The sequence below is a fragment of the Cervus elaphus genome, chromosome 18, assembly GCF_910594005.1.
Source record: "Cervus elaphus chromosome 18, mCerEla1.1, whole genome shotgun sequence".
NCBI lineage: Eukaryota > Metazoa > Chordata > Mammalia > Artiodactyla > Cervidae > Cervus > Cervus elaphus.
The window spans coordinates 118,954,944-118,972,301 of NC_057832.1; the positions used below are offsets into that span (position 1 = coordinate 118,954,944).

Here is a 17,358-nt window from a genome sequence, read left to right on the forward strand (position 1 = left end):
CACTTTCAAGGACCTGTATTTCATCCTTCACAAGCGGACAATCTGCCAAGATAACGACAGTCCGTGGGGTTTTGTCTTGGGCGCGGCTCGTGTTATTTTAGCTCCCCGACCGGGGATTGAACCCAGGGTTCCTACCGTGAAAGCGCCCAGTCAGAAACACGGGACCGCCAGGGGAAAATCCCAGTCCGTGCCTTTTTTGAAGCGTCCGTCTCGCTCAGCAGGAAAAGACTTGGCTTCCCGGGACCTCGGGCGCCCGGGATCCGGGCGGCTGGAGACCCTGAGAGTCGCGGGAGGGTCCCGGGAGGGACGGACGGAGGGGCGGGCGGCTCGGCGAGGGCTTCGGAAGGCCGCCGGCGCGAGGGCGAAGCAGCACCCGCCGCGCCGGTCGGGGCCCCGGGGACGGGCGGGAGCGCCGCGCTCCTCGCGGGTCGGTGTCTGGGGCGCCGTCGGGGCGTCTCAGGCCGGCTGCAGCGGCGCGGCGGCGGCGGCGCAGCCCACCTTGTTGCTGAAGAGGCGCGAGAGGCTGCGCTTGGGGGCGGCGGCGCGCGGCGGCGGGAGGCCGCGAACGTCCCAGAGGCGCAGCGCGCCGTCGTGCGAGGCGGTGTAGAGCACCTGGCCGTGCACCTGCGGGCGCGGGGCGTGGGCGGCCGGCAGCGGGGGGCACCCCGCCGCCCCACCCGGCTCCTCCCCGCCGCTCCGGGGTCGCCTGGACGCGGACCCGCCCCGGCCGACGCAAGCGGACGGCTCAGCCCTGGGCGGCCTCGGCCCAAGGAGGCTCTGCCCGCGGGGGCGCGCGGCTGCCCGGGAGGTGGGGGTCGGGGGCCCTCAGCCCTTCCCTTCCGAGGGCGCTCCACCAACCACTGCCAACCAGCCGCGGCCCCGGGAGAGGGCGGAGCGCCTACCTGGATGCAGTTGATGACGAAGGCGTGGCCGCGGAACACCCTCCGCAGTGCTCCGGACTGGGCGTCGAAGGCGCGCGCGCGGGCGTCCCCGCTGCCCGTGAACACTGTGAACACACGGTTCACGGTTCACGTCCCCTCGGGGCTCCACGGGGCGGGGTGTGGGGGACGTGGACGGGCGGAGAGAGTAACAGGGACCCTCTCCCGGCCCCATCCTCTCGCCTCCCAGGGAGGTCGTAATTGCAAATGGCAAACAGCCCAAGCCCCTTGAAAGGAAGGAGGCGGCACCTTCACGATCTTTAGTACGTTCCCTCAAGGTCAGCGTGGGGAGCCGGGGTCCCGAGGCGCCCCGTGTGGGCCGCAGCCGGCTCTGCAGGGCTGCGACGGCCCCACCGCCCTTGGGCTTCGGGTCAGCCTGCCCTGTCCTGTTGAGACAGAAATGGCTGGGCCCACCTGAGTTTCTGATTTAAGGAGGTCTGGGGCGGGGCCTGAGAACCCTCCGGTCTAACCAGCTTCTAGGGATGCTGTAGGCGGTCAGGAATCCCACTGGGAGCGCTGGCCAGAGGAACTCCCCTCCCTGTCCACTTACTACCTTAGCCTGGGTTCTCCCAGAAGCTGACCCTGACACTAGGATTTGAATGCAAACAGTTCATCTGGCAGGGCATTCCAAGAAGCGCGGAGAGAAACAGGAAGGAAGGACTCCCCAGGAAGGTGTGTTAGTGAGCAGGTCGGTGGCTGCTGGCGTGCTTGAGAGGAGGGGTGGCCCGTGTCTGAGTTGTCCCACCCGGGAACAAAGGTACCGGGCTCCTTTTCCATCAACACCTAGTCGTCCTCGGCCAGAGGACCTCAGTGCTGCAGCAGGAAGTGCCCCTGAGTGTGGTACCCAGACCACCTGCTACAGCCACCCAGCGGCCTGAGTGAGCCGCAGGAAGCACCCTCGGGGGGCCCCCTGTTCTTGGGCTGTCTACTCCTTATCCCGCTTCCTGCATCACCTGCCCATTCCCAGGTTTTCTGCTAAAGCTACTAGTGAAATGTGCTCCTGAAAGGGAAGTTTTGTTTGGGCCGGCCTTTTCAGCTCCTTTCCCGCCTTCCCTTCCACCAGGGCACTTGGTTACTGGGCATCCTGAGTGTGGGAAGAGGGTCTGGAATTTGGTCTGATTATCCTGCAGCCTGATGGCAAAGACCAAGGGCCAAGTTCCTTAACCGCCGGCCGCGAGCAAATAGGGTCTATGGCATCTGCTGCAGCGGCAGGTTTCATTCCAGCTGCTGCCACAGGGAGGCGCTCTGAGCAACGTTCTTCTCTGTAAATTAGAGACCCTGGCAGGAGCAGAGCCATAGTCACACTTAGAGCCTTGGACACAAAAACGGGAGGGAAAAATTATCTTTCTGCATCGGACACCTAAGTCCTGAGGGCATCTTGGGCACTATTTTTGGAAATCCGTTCTATCTTCATCTAACACCTGTGCTGTGAAGTCCACTTGAATTTTCCACTGTGACTCCTCCTCTGCCCCAGTCTGCTCTCTCATTCCTGCGATAGAAGGACGGTTCTCAGGCTCAGCTCCGCGTGGGGCTGGCTTCTGACTGTTGCTGCTTGTGTGTGTGTGTGTGAGAGAGAGAGAGAGAATAACTGGGGAAAGCAGGGTGCTGGTGGGAAAATATAACACTGAGGGTCGGTCATTTTAGGAAAAAAAATGTCCAGGAACGGGGGCCCCCACTCCCAGGGAGGTGCAGTAGGTTGTGCGTTTTGCTTTCCCAGCACAATGCCTGTCTTCTGGGTGTGTCTGGGCTGTAAATATGGCAAGCCACTTGGACAGAGCCAGGAAAGCCCAGACGTGTGGGTTTGAGATCTGGGGGACAGAGCGCTTGCTGACTACCCTTCTTTTCTTCCAAAATAACCCTGATTAGTCCTGACAGCAGTATCCCCAGTAAGAGGTTTTATTATTCTGTCTCTTTTGTAGGCAGTGGTCAGAGAGATGTATGCAAGAAGTCTTTGGGTGGAATTTCCAGTAAAGATCTTTAAAGGGGTCTACTCATCTAGAAGACACATCCTTTTGCCCTCTCCTCCTCTTCTTCCTGCCTGCCTAAAACATATGATGGCTGGCCCACCAGCAGCTCTCTTGAACCACGAGCCACCCACTCCGCCCTTAAAGATAGATGATACAAACTAAGGATGATGAAGCAAAGTGAAAAAAGGAATCTGGGTGTCTAACAACTTTGTGAAGCCATCCATTTCAGCCTAGATCACCAGTCTCTAAAATTCTTCTACCTGAGAGAAGAATAAACCACTATCTCATTTAAATTCCCTGTTATCTGGATTTTCTCTTATCTGTAGTCAAACCTAATGTCAAGTGAAGCTAAATCCAGGTGCCCCTCAACTCCCTCTGGCTGGAGTTGAGCAGCGTCACTGTCTCACTCGAGAATTAGAATGTGTCCTTGACACCCACTCTTAACCTGAGGTTCTCTGAACACGCAGGTCGCTGTAGGTCCTAGTGGGTAAAGGTGGGGAGGGGCCCCCACACCCGGGGAGGGGCCCCCACACCCTTACTTGGAACTCGTTTGGCTGGAGGAACAAACACGTGCACAGAGGAGGCACGGCTGCCGCTCCTGGCCGCCACCCAAACGGAGCCGCAGCTGAGGCTCACGGAGGGTAGAGCGGAGTGAGCGTAAGCAGAGGGGCCCGGGTGAGCGCGGACGTGCGGGGGGCAGGCAGGCTGGGGCTCCAGGACGCGGGGTCACTTACAGGTGCCCGCGTGGTACTTGAGGGCGCTCACGCTGTGTCTGTGGGCCGTGAACGTGCGCACGCGCTCGCCGGTGTCTGCCAGCCAGCACTTGACCGTCCTGTCGGCGCTGCCCGAGTACACGTGCTGGTTTACCAGCTGCGGAGGGGGACGGGGAGGGGGTACGGTTGGCCCCGGACACAGCGGGCCGGCTCAGAAGCCCCTCCAAACCTCTCTGTGTAACCGGGGAGGGGCACGTGCAGCTCTTAGTGGAGAAACTGTGGACGGGCCAGAAATGCCCCTGCCCGGGGGTCCCACCCGGCCGCCCGCTCTGGCGCCTGAGGTCATGCTGCCCACCCCCCACCCCCTCTGCAGGGCAGTGGGGGTCAGGCAGACCTGGCTGCAGATCCTCACTGGCCCTTGGCCCTTTGCCAAGGCACTGACTACTCTCAGCAGCTTCACCCACAGTGAGGACCACGCCAGCCCCCTCCTCGTGGGGCTCAGACCCAACCACGCAGCGCTCAGCACCCTAACTGCAGGGGCCAGGAAATGTCGGCTACCACTCCTGCCATCACCGCCAGGCGTTTCTCGTTAGCAGTTTCCTACTGAAGAGCAGCCTGGGAATCCACCTGTAGCTACTGCAGGTCCTGGGATCATCCCAGCTGAGAAAAGGGCTCCCAGGGCAGGGCATTTACGCTGGACTTCTGCTCCAGGGAGGGCACGCAGGAGAGAGAAAGGTCTAGAAATAACCTGACTGGCCGTGGTAGGTGTGAGGTGGCCCTCTGCTGGGACCAGAGCTGGACACCCAGGGGCCAGAGCTGGACACCCAGGGGCCATCACGGGGTCCTGGCCCCCTGCCCTTGGAGACAGGCTTCCCCGGTTCCTGTGTGCCCCACCCGCTGGAGTGGCATTCACAGCCCTGGTGGGTGCTGCAGGAGGTGAGGAACAGGCCAGGGAGACAAGGGCAGGGGGACATGAGGAGGCACCCCCTGCCTCCCACCCCCAGCAGGAGAGACATTGTCCTAGGCCGAGGGAAGCCCAAAGACTATTGAAACAGCCCTGTGAATTTCCCCCGAGGGAAGGCTCCATGAAGCCCCCAGAGCTTGCAGCCAGCACAGCACCTTCTGACTCACGAGGGAGAATCAGGCGGGCGGGCGGGTCCCCAGCTGCCATCAGCTGGCTATGGCGCCAGGTCTCCCCTACTCGGCAGGGCCCAGGAGGAGGGGGGCAGGCGACAAGGCCTTGAGAGAGCTGGGCACCATACTGCCAGGGCCTGGAGCCCCGGAGGCTCAGGAAAGAGCAGGCCCTTCTCCGGGGGCAATGAGTGGTGGGCCTAGAGTGGGGGGCAGTGGTCCAGAGTCCTCCCAGCTCAGCACACACTCTCGACTCCGCCACCGCCCACTCCTGACTCAGTGTCCCCTTATTATCTCCTGGTTTAAGTCACGGAGGATAGGACTCTGGCCCAGCTCCACTTCCATCCCAGCCACCGCACAGGCCAGAGTAGGCCTTGGGCAAATCGCTAAGACAGAGGCTGCAGGGGGTTTCCTGTGGATCAGGTGGGCGACCAGCCTGGCCTGTGCCTCCCAGGCCCTGCCCTGCAGTCCTACTGGGGTTATGACTGGCCCAGTCAATGGAGCCTGGCTTCTGGCTTCTCTTACTGGCATCCACTCCCCAAGGACAGGGCCAAGGGTGACATCTGCGGGCCTGAGTGCTTCAGCGGGATCCAGAACCTCACTCGAGTCCTCCCTCCATCTGTGCCACCATTGATGGGGGCAGGGCTCCTGCTTGGAGCCCCTACCTGCTCTCGGCCTTTCGGGGGCCCCCCCTAGCCCTGTACATGGAGTCTGGGATGTGGCCGGCTTCCCCAGGCTCCTGTGTCCTCACTGTACCTAGAGGACCCTGGACACACACCGTCCTCCCCTTTACAAGTCCTCTCTGCCCAGGAGGTGCCCCCCAGTGGATCCCCCTCATTCTTTATGGGAGCTCCACCCTCCAGGGTCCCTCCTCGCGCTGCCCAGCACCATCTGCCTCCTGCCCCCAGGCCGATCGCCACTGGCCCCAGTGTTTCCTGACTGTCCCCCACTGTGTCCCTCCCAGAGGCAGCCCCAGACCTCCAGTGACCACACTCTCCAGGCTGCCCACTGGGGCTCCCAGACCTCTCAAGGGGAGTGTGTGAGGCGGAGACCCCAGTGGTGCATCTGGGCCCTGTGGCCTCCACACCTCTGTCCCCTCCAGTCCACGAAGGAGGCACAGAGCGTCCACAGAGGCCGCAGAGAAGGGAGGATGCCTCCTGCTCAAAGCAAGGGCCCTAATGCTGCAGGGCCTGGCGCATGTGCCCCAGAACTGCCAAGCAGGGACTTCCCTGGTGGCGCAGTGCATGGGCATCCACCTGCCAACGCAGGGCACACGGATTTGATCCCTGGTCCGGGAAGGTTCCACTTGCCGTGGAGCAACTAAGCCCATCAGTTCAGTTCAGTCGCTCAGTCGTGTCCGACTCCTTGCGACCCCATGCACGGCAGCACGCCAGGCCTCCCTGTCCTTCACTATCTCCTGGAGCTTGCTCGAACTCACGTCCGTCGAGTCGGCGATGCCATCCAGCCATCGCGTCCTCTGCCGTCCCCTTCTCTAACTAAGCCCATAAGCCACAACTCCTGAGCGCTCGCGCCCCAGAGCCTGTGCCCCACAGCAAGAGAAGCCACCGCAATGAGGAGCCCACGGACCACAACGGAAGAGCAGCCGGGCTCAGCGCAGTGAGAAAGCCCGCGTGGAGCATCAAAGGCCGAACTGAGAATAAACACATGATTAATTAAAGAAAAAAAGGAACCGGCAAGCAGCACGCTTTCACAGCACAAACCCTGAACCCAGAGGTTGATAAGTGGGTGGACGCCTCATGGCTCGCCTGGCCTGGTTTCCCGAAAGGACCCCCATGGGGGGCAGCGGGGGAGACCAGGGAGGCTCCGGCAGATGGAGAAAGCAGGAGGAACCTGAGAGGGCCAGTCGCAAAGGCCGGTCTCGCGAGACTCACGGCAGCCAAGGCCGCTCCGAGGACAGCGGGCCGTCTCCCTGCGGGGTGATCGCCCAGACAGAGGGCAGGTCGAGGCCCGCAGGCCTGGAGGTCCGCGCCCATGGCCCTGGGGTTGGAGGCAGGCCTCACCCTCGCCTCGGCTCACGACAGGCCTCGTACTGGAGCAGCAGGAGAGAAGCCCCTGGGCCAGGCGGTGCGCAGGGCCAGGGGCAGAGCATCGTGTGAGCCCGACACGCCCTGACAAGCTGCCTGTTAAATGCCCAGGTTTCACGTTCAGTCCTGGGTTCAAATCCTGTCTCTATCCTTACCAGCTGGGAGACCCTGGGCAAGTGCGCTGAGCCTCCGTCTCCTCGTGTACCAAATGAGAAAAATTAATCTCCATCGTGAGGATCAATTCAATCATGTCGGCACCCTGGTCGAACCCAGAAGCTGGAACGTACACCTAAAAGGCAATAGCACCCTCTGCCCCCAAACACCCCCTGCCAGGGGGCTTTTGCAGAAAAAGAACAGAGCACCCCTAGCGATGCCACGGACGGTCGGGCAGGCACCCCAGCACCCCTGGACTGCCCCACGCCTGACAGCATCTTTCCTGTCCCTCCCTGACTGTCTTTGAAATATTTCTTTAAAAAGATGAAGTATTGTAATCTATTTTGTGCACTTTTGTATTACATTTTTAAAAGTTAAATATAAAAAGAATAAAGTATTTAAAAAACACATCAACTAAGCATGACACAATGTTAATATCTCATTTCAGAGGTGGCTACATAGAATCTGTTTTAGTGTCTGCTACGCTTCATGTTTCAAATGTTTCACAACTAAACATTTAAAAAGCATAACACATGAAGGGACAGGAAAGACTCTCCACTTTCTCTTTCTTCACAAGGACCACCTGCCTGAGTCCAGACCCTGGGAGCTTCTGGGAAGAGTGAGGGTAAGGGAGCAGCCCCCCTTGGTGGTCGGCAGGCTTGACCTTGAATTTGGTACCTGGAAGTGATCCCTGGCCTCTGCTCTGGCCCACCTTCTCACATCAGAGGCCCGTGCACACCTGGTTCCACCCCGATCTGGCTTCTGGAACCCTCTGGGGCCAGCCTGCTTGACCCTGGACACACATCCCCTACTGAAGGGGAAAGGCAGAGGCCCCGCGGGGCTTGGCCGATTTCTCGTGCCTCGCCTCTGACCCCAGAAGGTTCCGAGTGGGCTGTGGGTGGAGGATGCTATGATAGGTACCACATGCATGCAGGCCCATGGCTCAGAGGCAGGTTCATCTGTTCTCCTAGCCTCTGAAAAGGCGGCCCACAAGTGTATCTCCACACACAGAAGGACCTGACCAGGCACAGGGTACACACAGCAGCCCCCCAGGGGGCTGTACTCCAATAAAATTTTTTTAATTAAAAAAAGATACCAGGCAGCCAACTCTCAACTCAGCACCCACGCCCCCATCACCAAGTTCTTCCTCAAGCAGGATGTGAATTAGAAAGACACCATTTGTATTAATACAACCAAAGACACATGGCCACTCTGGGGTTCACCAGGGTCAGAGGTCATTCTGTCCACGTAGAGCAGAGACCTTCTCTACTCCACTGGTCCTGGGGTCCCAGGGCTGCCCTTCACCCCCAGAACCCAAAAACGGGCCTCCTGGCCCGGCTCTCCACTGCTTTCTGTCACCTCGAGGGCACCCCCATCGCTGCCCTGGTTGTTCCTAGAGCCTCAGTGTTACCAAGCCCTGAACCCCAACCTGCTCATCTTGGGTGTGGGAACCGGCCTGGAGAAGAGAAGAGGCCGTGGCCACAACCGGTACCAGGATCACCCAGACCCTGATATCTTGACAGAGGGAGGGGCCACATCCAGCAGACGCGCTTGCTAAGTGCAGCCAGTGCTTTCTCAGATGCTTCAGAGCAAGTATCACGGGCTGACGGGGGTCAAGAACAGGCTCCATGTCAGGCACCGTGTCTGCATTGACTCAGGAAATCCTCATGACAGCCCAGGGGAGGCACAGCTCCAGGTCCGCGATCCCTGATCCAGACCACAGGGACCAAGGTGTTTCGGGAGCTTTTGGACTCGAGGAACACCCTCGTGTTTCCACAGCAAAGTATATGCATGTATTCCCAGGAAGTGGGACAAACTGACCTACCGCCAATCTCATGTCTGTTCAGGCCAGGCTTTGCCACCAAGTGAGTTTTAATGCCAAGTCTAAGGAAAAAACTTCATTTCTTTTGGGAACTTCTGGATTTAGGAATTATGGACCACAGTTGGGCTTCCCAGGTGGCTCAGTGGGTAAAGAATACCCCTGTGATGTAGGAGACGCAGGCAGACACAAGTGTAAGCCCCAAGGGGGGAAGACCCCTGGAGGAGGCCATGGCCACCCACTCCAGTATTCTTGCCTGGAGAATCCCATGGAGAGAGGAGCCTGGTGGGCTACAGTCCATGGGGTCACAGAGTCGGACATGACTGAAGTGACTGAGCATGCACGCATGCAGAGACCACAGTTTGTGGGTAGACCTGATCCTCATCTCACAAGGAAGGAAACAAAAATTCATGTGTGGACAACAGCCCTCACCCTGTTCCTGTGAATGTGACGTATTTGGAAATGGATCTTTAAAGAGGCAGTTAGGACCTGCCGGTGGTCCACTGGTTGGGGCTACACACTTCCACTGCAGGGGATGCAAGTTTGATCTCTGATTGGGGAACTAGAATCCCATACATCACGGGGCATGGCCAAGATAGATGTAAAAATAAAAAAAGCACCCTGAACATTTATTGGAAGGACTGATGCTGAAACTCCAATACTTTGGCCACCTGATGCGAAGTACCAACTCATTAGAAAAGACCCTGATGCTGGAAAAGACTGAAGGCAGGAGGAGAAGGGGACAACAGAGGGTGAGATGGTTGGATGGCATCACAGACTCAATGGACATGAGTTTCAGCTGGCTCTGGGAGATGGTGAGGGACAGGGAAGCCTGGCATGCTGCAGTCCATGGGGTTGCAAAGAGTTGAGAACAACTGAGCAACAACAGTAACTTTAAAAGAGGTAATTAAGCTAAAATGAGGGCACTAGGGTGGAACCTCGGCCAGTGTGACTACTGTCCTTAGAAGAAGAGGAAACGCAGATGCAGAGGGAAGACCACATGAGGATACAGAAGGGCCATCTACAAGTGGAGGAGAGGCCTTGGAAGAAACCAACCCTGCCCACATCCTGCTCTTGGACTTCCAGCCTCCAGAGCAGTGAGCCAACCAATGTCTGTTGTTCCAGCTGCCCCATCTGTGGTCACTTTGTTACACAGCCTGAGCTGACTCATACACAGGGTGGGGCTGCAGCTCGGAGCATGACCCAGGGAAGGTGCAGGGGGGGCCCCAGCAGTCAGGCAGGTCTCACCTCCAGACAGATGACGGAGCCCTGGTGCTCCCGGAACACGCGCAGCTGCTGGCCGCTCAGGATGTCCCAGGCGCGGACGGTGGCATCCGTGCTGCCCGTGAAGGCCGTGTGGCCTGGCGCGTCCAGCACCAGGCAGAGCACGGCGCCCGTGTGGCCCCGCAGCGTCTGATGGCAGCAGCCACTGGCCACCTGCCACACCTTGGCCGTGCCGTCCGTGCTGCCCGTCACCAGGAGGCCCCCGGCCACGGCCTCCTCCACGCAGGGCGCCCCGGCGTAGGCCAGGGTCAGCACACAGTTGCGGTGACCCCGGAACTCCCGGGCCACCTGCCCCCTGTCCACGCTCCAGGCGCGGGCCGTCCTGTCGTAGGAGCCGCTGAAGAGCTGCTTGTTGGCAACCAGGATCCTGGTGGTGAGACGGGAAGGGTCGGGGGTCAGGCGGCAAAGGGCTGCCCGGCAGGCCGGCACGGGGTCCCCTGTGGCTGGTGTCTGACGTGTTCAATGAGCCCAGGAGATGGATGAGAAGCCAAAAATGCTCCCAGCGATTGGGAGACACGCGTTGGAGAAAATCTCAAAGGCCAGGGAATCTCGAACCGCCTTTTCAAGGGACAGTGAGGCGGCCGGGGGAGGCCACAGGGGAGCAGAGCCTCCCAAGCAGTAAATATTCCTGATTCTTATTCTCGTTCTGATGTACGCTAAGAATTTCTCCGCAGAAAATACACCAGAGCTCTGTATGCAACTTCAAAGGGCATGAGAGTGGAGCCTAATTTACACACTCATCCCCAGAGGCAGCCGCCTGAAGCTGGAATGGGGTGTGTCGTCTGTGTGGGGACAGAGGGGTCAGGACGCCCCCATCACAGAGTCAGAGGAACCTTGTGACCCCTCTTTGTGAAAAAGTTCGTTTGTTTATTGGCTGTGCTGACCCTTCGTTGCTGCGGGCTTTTCTGTAGTTGCAGCAAATGGGGGCCTCCCGTCTACCAGGTACATGGGCTGATCATCTCACGCCCCCTCTTTTAAAAGGTCTCGCCCGGGGACTTCCCTGGTGGTCCCATGTTAGGACCCCGAGCTTCCACTGCAGGGAGCACGGGTTCCATCCCCAGTCAGGGAACTAAGACCCCGCATGCTGGGCGGTGCTGCCGAAAAAATGTAAAAGTTAAAACCATAAAAAGGTCTCGCCTGTGAGCCGAGCACAGGCAGGTGGAGAGATGGACTCGGAGCGGAGAGGACCCTCCGCCCGCCTCTCCCCCAGGACGGTCCTCCCTCCCAAGAGTCATTAAGGAAGCAGCCCGCACACTCTCAATAGGTGCCAGCTTCTTCCCTAATGCCGGGAGGTGCGTTTTTCACCGCGTGGGTGCTTCTAAAGGAAAGTGACGATCTGGCACCCTGGGTGACATTCCGGGGGGGGCCCAAGTCCTGCCTGCGTGGCCTGTAACGGCAGGGACGCCGGGCCGGGCCGGTGTCCCCAGAAGCTCACACACATGGCCCTGCTCTGAAACCATGAAAAGCGAAGTCCACGTCCTCACCCAGGGACACCGAACGTTTGTGAGCACAGCTACGTAACAATGCAAATACACACCCGGAGATGTTCAGAACAGCCAACTGCTCAAAAGGAGTCTCTGGGGGTGTGTGTCTGTGCTTGAGTGCTTGCATGTGCTTGCGCGTGAACATGTGCGCTCAGCAGAGCATAATTTCTGGGCAGATTTACTTCTGAGGAGTCACCTGCAATGCAGGAGACCTAGGTTCAATTCCTCGGTCGGGAAGATCCCCTGGAGAAGGGAAAGGCTACCCAGTCCAGTATTCTGGCCTGGAGAATTCCATGGACTGTATAGTCCACGGGGTCGCAGAGTTGGACACGACTGAGCGACTTTCACCTTCACTTCTGAGGAGCCGTTGGTTACAATCTGAGGGCCGGCTGGTCCTCTGAGATGGGACCCTCTCCACCTGCCCCCTCCTCTGTCGGCCCTCCCAGCTGCACCCAGCCTCACCAAAGGAGTCGCCCCCCAGGCCCACACTCTTCCTCAGTCACAGACTGCTTTCTCGAGATAGACCGCTGCTGGGAATTCCCTGCAGCCCAGTGGTTAGGACTCCAAACACTCATTGCCCAGAGCCCAGGTTCGATCCCTGGTTGGGGAATGAGGTTTGAAACCAAAATATATATATATGTATATATATATATATATTTTTTTTTAATAAATAAGTAGGACAGAATGCTGGGCAGAGGCTGGCAGGAGCTGAGACCCAGGTCCTCATCCCAGCCCTCCTCCACCCCTGCCTGCCTCATCCTGGCCTCCCAGGTCCCCAGGCCCCACCTGCTCTGGCTAAGTGGGGTGGAGGCTTGGGGGAGGGGGATCAGAGCTCAGCTGCATGAACATGTAAGGGGGCTGGCGCTCTCCCGGGGTCCCCACTGGGGTCCCTCCCCGCTCAGCGCCATCCCGAGTCAGTGTGACACTTCAGTGTCTCTCCTGCCCTGCGGGAGCATCCGTCCATCGGGGGGGCAGTTAATGACCAGGCCGGCCCACCATTTCCACCCCCCATGTGCAGGACCAGCCGGCCAGATGGGTCCCACCCGGCCCCAGGCTTCACAAAGCCCTGCAACCACGGCCCCCACGGCGCCTGCCTGCACGTTCCTCGCCTAGTTAACTCCCCAGACAGGTGCCCTTCTCGGGCCCTGAGGTCAGGAGGGCCCAGGGGCAGGTGCCCAGACTCCTGCTCCTACCATGGAGTCCCTTGGTGGGGGGGGTGGGGGCGTTGAAATGGCCTCAAGTTACAGAAATACTGTCCAACCAATCTGATCAGCAAGGAATTTGCATGGCTCAGCTCAGACCCAAACTTGATACGTTTTTGGAAAAACTCAAACCTCCGTGAGGAGGAGTGGCTGGGATATGTTCAACAGCAACAGGGAAAGGAGAGGTTGAAAAATACCCTCAATGCCCTCTGCAAAACAAGCCCCATTCTGTTCCTCCTCCAAGCGCCTGGTCCAGCAGCAGGCACCACTTAAGCCGTTTCCTCTGGAATCTGCTCCCATCGGTAGGCGCTGTAGCCTCCAAGGCCTTTTCCCTGCACCCAGCTGGGGGCGGTTGTGCTGTAGGGCCCGCGAGGATGTCCAGGCACTAGTCTAAGGGTTGGCGATGCCTCTCTGCCCGCACCTCCACCTCCCAATCTGCACCCCCGACCCCCAACCCCCAACACACACACGCCTGCAGCCCTGGGCAGTTGGCACTTGTCACGCCCGGGGACACCTCTGTCCTGGGGCTTCCACTGCCCTGTGCTCCTGGCCGCCTCCCTACCGAAGCTGAGCTCCTCCAGGGCAGGGGGCCCACAGCCTACATCTCGGTCCCCCGTCCTCACCCCCCGGGCCCCGCTGACCTGTTCACGATGGACGTGTGTCCCCGGAACACCTGCAGACACTGCCCGGTCAGCACATCCCACTTCCTGATGGTGCAGTCGGCGCTGCAGGTAAAGGCGGCCTCGTCCTCCAGCTGGCAGAAGGTCACGTAGCTCTCGTGTCCTGCAGACGAGCGGAGGACAGGTGAGCACCGCGGGGCAGGCCTGCTCCCTGAGCATGTTTGAGACACGGAGGAAGGAAAGAAAGCAGCTTGCGGGCAGTGTTTGGGCTGAGTCCAGAAAGGACCAGCGCTTCGAAACGATGCTGTAACTCTGGGAGACTCTCAGGAATCGTGGGGAGCCAGGAGCAATTCAGGGAGCACTCAGCCTGCCCCGGAATCCTTCCTCCCTTCTCTCCGCCCCTCCTCCTTCTTAACCATCTTCTTTTGGTCTTTTTTAAAGAAAATATTTATTTAATTATTTACTTGGCTGTGCCAGGCCTTAGTTGCAGCACGTGGGATCTTGTTCCCTGATCAGCGATGGACCTCCAGCACTGGGAGTGCAGAGTCTTAGTCACTGGACCACCAGGGAAGTCCCTCCTTTTCTTCAAATTTCAGCTGTTTGTATTCACTCGGTCATTCAAGGAGCCCCATGTTACAGAGGCAGGAAGTATAGAGGCCAGGGGCATGGTCTTTGGAACCAGAATGCCCAGGTGATCAGCCTGGTGCTGCTGCTGCCTGTGGGCAAGTTATTCCCCTCTCTGCCTCCATTTCCTCACCTGAAATGCGGACAGTGCCGCTGCCCGAGTCAGGGGACAGCCGTGCAGGGTGTCTAAACACTAGCTGTGAGCCGTCCTCACATTTGGGGAGAGACCCTGCTAGGCAGAACACTGGCCCCAAAGAGAGCTGGTTCCTAATTGCTGGCACCTAGAAAGGTTACCTTTCTTGGAAAAAGGCACATTTACAGATGCAACTCATTAAGGAGGACCTTGAGATGGGGCGATGATCCTGGATATCAGGATGGGCCCTACACGCCTTCACAAGCATCCTCATAAGGAGGAAGAGGGAGGGCCCAGGACATAGAGAAGGCATGGTGAAGAAGGAGCAGAGACGTGTGGCTGCTGGCCTGGAAGTCTGGAGCGATGCGGCCACAAGCCAAGGGATGCAGCAGCCACCAGAAGCTGGAAAGGTAACTGCGGTCTTCCCTGCAGGTCTTAGAGGAAACCTGGATTTCGTCCCAGTGACACTGATTTTGGACCTCCAAACTTGTGCCAGAATAAACTTGTTTCAAGGAAACCCAGTGGGATCATCAGTCACAGCACCCACAGGAAACAGATACAGGGATAAGCAAGACACATCCCCTGCAAAGACTTTGCCAACAAAGGTCCATGTAGTCAAAGCTATGGTTTTTCCAGTAGTCTGTATGGACGTGAGAGTTGGACCATAAAGAAAGCTGAGCACTGAAGAATTGATGCTTTTGAACCATGGTATTAGAGAAGACATTTGAGAGTCACTCAGACTGCAAGGAGATCCAACCAGTCCATCCTAAAGGAAATCAGTCCTGAATATTCATTAGAACGACTGATGCTAAAGCTGAAACTCCAATACTTTGGCCACCTGATGCAAAGAACTGACTCATTGGAAAAGACCCTGATGCTGGGAAAGATTGAAGGTGGGAGGAGAAGGGGACGACAGAGGATGAGATGGTTGGATGGCATCACCGACTCGATGGACATGAGTTTGAGCAAGCTCCGGGAGATAGTGGAGGATGGGGAGGCCTGGCATGCTGCGGTCCATGGGGTCGCAGAGTCGGACACGACTGAGTGACTGAACAACAACTTGCCTTCCAGGAGAACAGCCAGCCCAGAAGGAGAGACAGTTGGCCAAGTGTGACGGGTGCAGGGACAGTGCGTGACGAGGGTCAGCAGAGCAGACGCCGGGTGTGGTGGGTGAGGAAGGGTCTCTGCGGTGTCTGTCCGGAGAAGAGGCAGTGTCTGGGCAAGGAGGCAGCACAAACCAAGCAGGAGGGGCCCCGGAGCCAGGACTCAGACACCCGGCAGAGATGGTAGATGAAGCAGGCGGAGTGAGGGTGGCGGTCTGGGACGGAGCGAGGGCCATGCAGCGCAGGGTCTCGCCAAGTGCACTGGCCATCCCCTCAGGGGGCAGTGGTCTGATCTGTCGGCTCTCACCCCGTCTGTGGGGCTGATCTTTACGCCTCGAGCCTTATTATGCAGCCCCGGGGACCCTCGATCCCTGGACACCAAAGAGCCTGTTTTCCAGGTAAGGTTTGCATGTATATACATGGCTGAATCCCTCTGAGGTTCAAATGAAACTTTCACAACATGGTTTATTTATCAGCTATGCATGCGTGCTAACTCGCTGCAACCTTGTTTGACTCTTTGCGACCCCGTGGACTGTAGCCCACCAGGCTCCTCTGTCCATGGAATTCTCCAGGCCAGAACACTGAAGTGGGTAGTCCTTCCCTTCTCCAGGCGATCTTCCTGATTCAGGGGATGGAACCCAGGTCTCCCTCATTGCAGGCGGATTCTTTACCATCTGAGTCACCAGGGAAGCCCTTACTGGCTATCAGTTCAGTTCAGTTCAGTCGCTCAGTCGTATCCGACTCTTTGTGACCCCATGAACCGCAGCACGCCAGGCCTCCCTGTCCATCACCAACTCCTGGAGTCCACCTAAACTCATGTCCATTGAGTCGGTGATGCCATCCAACCATCTCATCCTCTGTCGTCTCCTTCTCCTCCTGCCCTCAGTCTTTCCCGATTGGCTATACCCCAATACAAAGTAAAAGTTTAAAAGAAGAAAAAAAGAAGTGTTTCCATCTCGAATATAACCACGTCCAACAGTAAACTGAAGCTGACTCTACTGGAGGAGAATTTAGAGACCAGAAAAATCAATGGAATCAAAGGAATGTGAGACCTCAGACCTATGTCACAGACAAGGCGAGTGATGAACTCAAAACAAGAACGATGTGAGGGGTGTATTTATGACATTAAAGATTTTGATCGGATTTTAAAAATTTCCTCTCAATGTCTGGTATCAATTAGACAAGGATTTAGAACCTCCTGAGCAGTTTCGAACTGATTCTCACTTTTTTTTTTTAGCCTGGGGTTCAAGCTTAGTTACTCTTGAAAGAACCCAACTTCCTGGGTTCTAAGAAAGAGAATTTTTTTTTTTAAGTAAGAAATAAACATTTTCTTGGATAGCATATCCCAGGCCTCTAGGAAATCAACATTTGTGAATTAAGTAAACATGAGATTGTCTCCATCAAAGTGCATGGCAGTTTAAAAGTTGAGGGCAAAATGTGTTTGGCAAAACACAGCCCAGCTTTCTGCCAACCCCAGAATGTTTATATAATATTTGAGGATTGTCAACGCACTCTCCCTGAGACCAGATCTGCCGTCAGGAGGGGTTGGGAGCACTCTGCACTGAGACAGGGGTCCCCCAAAGCCCACCAAGGCTAGGAGAGTCTCCCCCAGGGACCACTCCCAGTCCAGACTAAGACTAAGGCACGCAGTCCAAAATCTAAGCTCCTTCCCTCCCGTCTCAGCAGCATCTGACAGCAGGAAAGCAGAGTGCAAGTGGACCCACCAACAGACCAAGGGAAGCACTGAAACCCCAAGGTTGGCACCTCAGCTCGATGGAACTGTAGTCATTGGCCAAGACTGTGAGAGGGTCTGCAAATCAGACCCTCTGATTTGCAGAAGTTGAAACAAGGATGGACACTTGACTGCAAATCAACATAAGTACAAACAAAGGCTTGAAGAAACGAGCTAACAACGAAAAGAAGTTTTTCAGTGTGGAAAAGCTCATCTCTGAAGGTGGGCCAGGCTGACCCTCCACCCTCTCGGGGGCCTGGCCGGGCTGGCGGGGGTCCCTGCATTGGTCAAGGCTCTTCTATGCACACGCCCCTTCTCTGGCACCAGACGCCCATCTCACACCCAAGGGAGCCCTCCGGGCTTGGAGTCCTTGCTGTACTGGGGCCCTGAGGGCTGTGAGCAAGCCCCTG

The 17,358-nt window shown here is 57.7% G+C and overlaps 1 protein-coding gene across 10 annotated transcripts in view; it reads right to left on the minus strand.

Annotated features, from left to right (window-relative positions):
- The window catches only part of WDR86 (WD repeat domain 86), a 25,537-nt gene continuing 8,179 nt past the window's right edge, over window positions 1-17,358 (minus strand). For 3 of the 10 annotated variants that reach the window (XM_043871741.1, XM_043871742.1, XM_043871740.1), the window contains exons 3-6: window positions 13,378-13,519; window positions 10,015-10,417; window positions 3,640-3,775; window positions 1-1,006 (exon numbers count right to left, since the gene is read on the minus strand). In XM_043871741.1, coding sequence (XP_043727676.1) covers window positions 132-1,006; window positions 3,640-3,775; window positions 10,015-10,417; window positions 13,378-13,519 — 1,556 coding nt within the window. In that variant the 3' untranslated portion in view covers window positions 1-131. Of the gene's footprint in view, window positions 1,007-1,187; window positions 1,325-3,639; window positions 3,776-10,014; window positions 10,418-13,377; window positions 13,520-17,358 lie in introns of all 10 variants that reach the window. The other 7 variants (XM_043871747.1, XM_043871745.1, XM_043871739.1 and 4 more) reach the window with 5 other exon arrangements.